Below are 7,095 nucleotides of genomic sequence, written 5' to 3' on the forward strand. Positions count from 1 at the left end.
TCATCTATCACAGAGAGAATTTTCCACGGAGTGGAGCTGCTGGAATCTCCAAGTAGTAATCCTCACAGCCATAAACAGAAAGCAAAAACAAAACAGCAAAAAGCTCTAAATGATCTGTCATGTAGAAAGAGCTCATTCCCAATCACTTTGGCTGGGAAGATGGAGTAACATATTTAAGCGGGGTGTTATCTCTTGGTATATAGTATACTGTCGTTAGAGACTCGAGATCATGCTTAGAATTAGGCAGCTCCCGTTCTGGTCACACAACTAGATTTGTGTTGCATGTATGGGTGCTGGGGGAAACTAAGTGCAGTACAACTTAATTATAATGGAAAACAGCTTATTCTGTGTAGCTACCGTGACCTTGCTTGTGGTTGTAATGGAGGGAAGGGATATATTCTCAGACTTGTGTCCCTACATTCAATTTCTCCCTATTTTCCTCCTTTCTTTTCCAAGTGTCTCAATATTTCTATTATTCCTCCCCTTTATCAGAAACCTAAAAGCAAGATACCATTCCAGCAAACAAATCATTTCCATTAGTGGGTGCACTGAGATTCCAAAGCCTTATTTAGTTGAAGCAGATTAGGAACCTCATCTCATAATATTCCTCAGTGGATGAACGGTTCTATTTGCTATTGGGGTGGAGGGTGGTCCACAGAAATTGACTAAAGTTTAATCTTTAGAACTTGGACACTGATTGAAGTATATTTCTTTTAAAATATATTGACTTTTAAAGACACAGTAGTTCCTTGATTCTGTAGCTTGATGATGTATGTTCAACCACAATATTGAGATAGGCTGACTCTGAAGTACAAAACTAAATTCCTAATGTCCAGACAAAAGTGCCTGCCTTATGAATCTTACCTTTCTCTAAGAAAAAATCTCTCTGGTTTCAATGTAAATAGATGAATTTGGCTAAAAGGAAAAATGAAGGAAGAATGAACAAGATAAGGAAAAGTATTTGGAGAACTAAATCATGTGATTTTCTATGTTTTACTTTAACTGTAAGAGAAGATGCATTCATCATCCAAAGAGCAGCAGCAAATATAAAAGAAGATTGTAATCATTACACTGAAATTTTAGAAGATATGTTTAACCTCTTATCTTTCTGGGTCCTGAGTATAGACAGAGAAATATGGCATGGATTAATGATCCTTGATTTGCTAATGAAAAGTGCCATTTCAATGATATGTATTTAAAGTGTATCACTTTTACAAATGAACATTAAATAAAGGAAGTTTATGGGCATATCAATGACAGAATATGGTCTTCATTACGTATAATAATGAGACATTATGCTTATCACTCTTCTAAAATTGAAATCAAAATAATGTATGTAGTAATAATAGGTAAAAACTTCCTGAACATGTTCCCTCATTTTACTTTATTGTCCTTTTTTGGATCATATAATATCTTTCAAATAATCAGGTGGTATTTAAAATGTTTTATAACAACTTTGTCTAAGTACTATAAACATTAATTTTAAAGCTCTTAAATTATTTTATAATTTTACGTCCATATATTTTCATTATTTATATTTTGTAGCGTCCATCAGCAGACCCACACAAAATGCCTTTGAAGATTTTCAGGATTCTAGGTCCCGAGGAATAAAAATCCCATATGGCTAGATAATGCCTGTCACTTTCCCTCCATTTACCCCATAAACGGACAAAACCAAAAGGTTATCCTATTTATCACTGGCATCCCCAAATGACCGAACATTAGAATAAATAAACTATATTAAATATCCAAGAATGTATATCTGCAAGACTTCCCAGATCTGGGAGCAATTGCCAGATTCATGTCTTAGACAGTTTTACTGAGAACACATGCATACATGTGTCCATGGGTGTGTATGTATTTTTATAAATAAATTTGCCTTTGACATTTAACACTGGGTTTATTTTTTTCTATTTTATTTGGAAAAAAAAATATCTGCTTCAATACATAAGAAAAGATCTTTATTCTATTCCCCCTGGTCTGGGTAAAACCACCCTTTCATGTGTTTTCTTAGTCCATTGTCACAGTCCTGTCAGGCTGCATCCACTTGCAGTGGTGTGTGATTTACTATCATCTCCCCATAGACTAGCCTCGTTGTTGGCATGGGGTAAGAAAAAAATGTGAATATTTCTTTTTTTTTTTTTTTAAAGATTTATTTATTTGTCAGAGAGCGAGCAAGCGAGAGCGAGCACAGGCAGACACAGTGGAAGGCAGAGTCAGAGGGAGAAGCAGGCTCCCTGCAGAGCAAGGAGCCTGATGTGGGACTCGATCCCAGGACGCCGGGATCATGACCTGAGCCGAAGGCAGCTGCTTAACCAACTGAGCCACCCAGGCGTCCCTGAATATTTCTTAAATAAAGCTGAGAATTACTCTTGCAACTCAGTTTGCGCTGCTGTGCATGGGTTATGCTTATTTGCACGCAATAGGTATATACGGTCATATCCTCTTATCGGCAGTTTTGCTTTCCATGGTTTCAGTTGATAGTGGTCTACTACAGTCTGGAGACAGGTATCCCTCCTTCTGATGTGCTGTCAGGAGGTCAGTAGTAGCCTAATGCTATGTCACAATGCTGACATCATTCATCTCATTTCATCTCATTATGGAAGCATTTCTCATGTCACATCACACAAGAAAAAGGGTTAGTACAGCAGAGTAAGATATTTGGAGAAAGATAGAATGCATTCCCAAAACTTTTATTACAATATATTGTTATAAATATTCTATGTTATTATTAGCTATCATTGTTAATCTCCTATGGTACTTGGTTTGTAAATTAAACTTTACCATAGGGTATGTATGTATATATAGGGAAAAACAGTATATAATGGGTTTGGTATGATCCATGGTTTCAGGGATCCCCTAGGAGTCTTGGAACATGTCCCCCTTCAAGGAGGCGCTACTGTAGAAAATATTGAGAATAAGTTCTAGGGGAGCCTGGTGCAATATCTATATTCTCCGTTTTGTTTGTTTGTTTTATTTTTTTTTTTTTCAATTGGTTCTGTGGCCAACATTTTTAGGGTGTCATTCTAAGGCTGAAGGTATAACTTTGGAGGGACAGCATGGCAGATTTTTTAAAAATATGTATTAAATAAGATTAAGTTAGAACAAGGGGAAGAAGAGGAAAAGCTTTCTTAAATATTTAAAATGTGATTATGTAGAATATATTAAATGCTCAAAATAACATGATAACTTCTGTGATAAGGGAAATACTTAGCACTAGGATAGAAACTAAGTGTGTTGAGTAGAGAAATATTTGCTCAAGGAATGACAAATAGAATGAAGCCTGACAGGTGGGTAATAGTTAACCAGGTGAAAATATGGGGAGTGGTTTAAGAAACAGAAATTGTAAAGAACTGCAGGAAGAACAAGTAGCATGCAAAAAATAAAGAGGTGAGAAAAGAGTTTGGAGACATCAACAGTGTCTATGGGATGCACGGCCTGAAGCCATGTGATGGAATCGTGACTTTACTATAAGGCTGAGTGGAAGTTAGTGAAGCTTTTAAGGAGGGAAAGTAAATAATCAGAATTGCATTTTAAAATGATTGTACTTGATGGGATGTGAAAAATCATTAGGAACAAGCAAGATTAGAGTCAGAGAAATCCGTTAGGAGGATATTTTAACCAACCCACAGTGGAGCTGGAAAACGTTTCCCTTCTCCCTTCTAGGTTATTTGGTTGGCCTAATAATTAAACTGATATAAGACACATTAACAGAAGAAAACTGTAGTTTTGTATGTATGGGAAGCCCATAAAAATAGGAGAGTCAAAAAGCGGGCAAAGCAGGAAGCTTTATAACTTTTAGACAAAATGATAAATTTGTGACAAACTGTCAAACCAAGGATTTGAGCTTATGGTAGTGAATTGCTGACGTAGTAACAAGCTTTATTTATACAGCTTTTTGGCCCTCAATCTCTATCTCTGGTGATAACGATGACTTCTACCCTCCGGGTACAGGGAAGTTACCTTTCACACTGCAGATTTATCTCCTGCTTTCAGTGGGGCCAAGGGACAGAGAGTCCCTCCTGTACCAGACATCTATGAAGTACATTGAATTCAAAATAATCAATATGCCAAATTTGCATATCATGGGGTGGCATACTCTGCAACCCTTCATACTCAAGGTAGAATTGTAATGTGAACCAGGCTGAAGACCACTGGAATGGGTATAATCATGTTGGATGGAGAGAGACTGTAGGACTTGAGTATTCAAATGTGAGGTTGATGAGGCAATACTAAAGGTCATGGATGTATCCAGGTTTCTGTCTTGAGCAACTGAATAGAGAGTGTGTCATTACCTGACACCAGAAACACAGGAAGAATAGCACATTTTGGGGGAAAAGGACAGAGATTCATTTTTACAAACACACACATGCGTGTTTAGAGATATAGATGTAGATGTAGAAATAAAGTAAAGCTATTCATTCTATACTTTGTCTGGAAACTGTGTATAGGATTTCTCAGTATTAATGAACATCAGAGGGTATTTGGGAATGTTTTAAAAAATACAACTACCGGGGGCGCCTGGGTGGCTCAGTGGGTTAAGCCGCTGCCTTCGGCTCAGGTCATGATGTCAGGGTCCTGGGATCAAGTTCCGCATCAGGCTCTCCGCTCAGCAGGGAGCCTGCTTCCTCCTCTCTCTCTCTGCCTGCCTCTCTGCCTACTTGTAATCTCTCTCTGTCAAATAAATAAATAAAATCTTAAAAAAAAATACAACTACCTGATATTCCTCCCATTTCTATAGTGGTGGGCATTGAGCGCATATATTTTGTAGAAGATCTTTAAGTGACTCTGATGTGAAACAACACTTAAAAATTATTGGAAATGAAAAGAGAGATGATGAAAAATGTATACATTTTGGAGTCACATAACCTCCAGTTTGGGCTCATTGATTTATATATTGTCTCCTGACATTCTGTTCACATACCTGTCCTACAAAGATAACAATACATGATGGGATTAGAAAGGTGATGCGGTGCTCCATAAAAATTATTCTTAACACAAATGAGTAAAAATAGATTATATGGGAAGTTTCTGCTTGTTTTTTTTTTTTTTCACCCTGCAAAAGGATGTCAGTTAACAGTAAGTATGTTTAGAAGAACTGTAGATGATATGGTAATTTTCATATTTAGAGAGTGAGACCATATCCTTTCTTAATCAATAAAATAATGTATGTGATCTGAGGTTATTTTGCTCTTGGCTGTTTTATTTCTTACATTTTATTCACTTTCTTTACAGCTTGGAATAATATCCTGTAATTTCTACCCTACTCTGATATTTTAGGTGCATAAATTATTCTTAGAAAACTGTTATAAAAATCATTCACATCAGAATGCTCAAATTATTAAAATCTTGGCTTATCCTCATGGAATAAATTTTCATTACAAACTGTAAAAATTACTGTTTTAATATATTTCTAGCCAATTTCACATTCACAAATTATTAAAAAATATCAATTCTCATCTTAGAGATTATCATATGGAGGAATTTTTTAAATAAGCACTACAGCAATTGTCAATTATGGTCTATTTATGACAAATATTGAAGTTACTTCATTGTATGGCTCTGTTTAGAATGAATGAATAACACATTTCAGTATAATATCTGAAGAAATAAGTTCAAGATGATTTCAATAAGTGTAATAGCTGTTCCATCCAAAATATACTCCAAGATACCACGATGAAATATCATCACAAATGTGCCCATGTAAGCCCAGAAATAAATCTTTGCTGGAAACTATTCTATAGCACCTTTGTGTCACTAAAAATCATTAAATACTTTACTACTTGTATTAAAAATTCCAAAAATGAATGCAAGTTTTAACAGTTTCAATATGCAAATTATTGCTCTTTTGTAAAATCCATTTTCAATGCTTCCATTTTTATTTTACTACTTGTGACTAAATTGGGAAAATATAAGCACATATACTTGTGATTTTCACACATATGAATGTTTTAAATATATTACGACTGTATGCTTTCCTATGACAGTAAAATTTGTCTTAAATTGTGTTTCATCTTTTTCAACAGATGGCTTCTTTGAATATTGGGAGAGCAGGTGCCTGTGTGGTAGTCATCAAGCAACCTTGACTTATTTTTATTTGGAGAGATTTTATTTGCTGGAGTGGTTATTTTTATATCAGAAGGCAAGAATGAGAACTTCCTGAGGTGAAAATTCTTCAAGAACAAGGATTTCTGTAGATTTACCTACTGATGTCAAAAGAGGTAGAAGATCAAAGAGAATTATAGGAATCGAAATAAACATCAAACTGCTATGGGAAAAATGTCTGGCCGTCTATTAGTTAGTTCAGGAATGGTTATTGGTAATTTGTTTTGTATTGTAGCATACAATAACTAAAGTTACCAAAGGCTTGTTTTTCTTGAGCAATTAAAAGGAGAGATCCATTTGTGACATGGATAATTTCATGACTACAACTCCTTCAATTGTTTTATAGTTTGTGGCAATATCAAAGAGGTCGAAGACATGATATTTCATCTGACAGAATCTGATTAGTTTACTATTTCCTAATCAGATGTGGTCATTTTAGGAGGCAGAATGATGTTTTATTAAAACAAACACGCTTCTTCCTCATTTTCTCAACTATGAGGGCAATTAGAGAAACAGATTCATGCCTGTCTCTTGCATTCAGAAAACAAACTGCTCTGCTAATCAAAGCTGCACATTTCATCAGAGAGGATGGTTGAATTTTATTTCAACCATATTAGCAATCTGAAGCTGGCAAACAGTAAAGATTGTTTTCATTAGGCTTACCACATTGCTTTGCTTTTTGAACACACTGAGCCAAAGAATCAGTACAATTATGGGCTTTTGCCTTATGTTGAGTTCAGTGTAAGCATGGAAGCTAGTTATTCTGAATGTTATATATATCCACTGCATGTTAAAGTCCCTTAGAATTTTGTTCATTAAAAAAAATAATGTTAGAATTTTGAAAGAGAAATCTATGATCTGTTCATTGGGAGTGTTAATGATCATCATTAGAAGGAAGGCAGACTTCAGATTCTCATTTCCCACTCTTCAAACTTGTTACATTGTTATGCACATTATTTTATGCCAAATGTTTGTAATTGTTTAAAGCAT

General features: G+C 35.2%; 1 protein-coding gene across 1 annotated transcript in view; it reads left to right on the forward strand.

Annotated features, from left to right (window-relative positions):
• The window catches only part of KLHL1 (kelch like family member 1), a 393,181-nt gene extending 386,293 nt beyond the window's left edge, over positions 1-6,888 (forward strand). Inside the window, exon 11 of the mRNA XM_045080638.1 lies at positions 6,027-6,888. Within this exon, the coding sequence (XP_044936573.1) occupies positions 6,027-6,086 (60 nt within the window). The 3' untranslated portion in view covers positions 6,087-6,888. The remainder of the gene's footprint in view (positions 1-6,026) is intronic.
• The last annotated feature ends 207 nt before the right edge of the window (positions 6,889-7,095 follow it).

The sequence above is a fragment of the Mustela putorius genome, unplaced genomic scaffold (genome assembly GCF_011764305.1).
Source record: "Mustela putorius furo isolate JIRA1106 unplaced genomic scaffold, ASM1176430v1.1 tig00000480_pilon_pilon_pilon, whole genome shotgun sequence".
In the NCBI taxonomy this organism is placed as follows: Eukaryota; Metazoa; Chordata; class Mammalia; order Carnivora; family Mustelidae; genus Mustela; species Mustela putorius.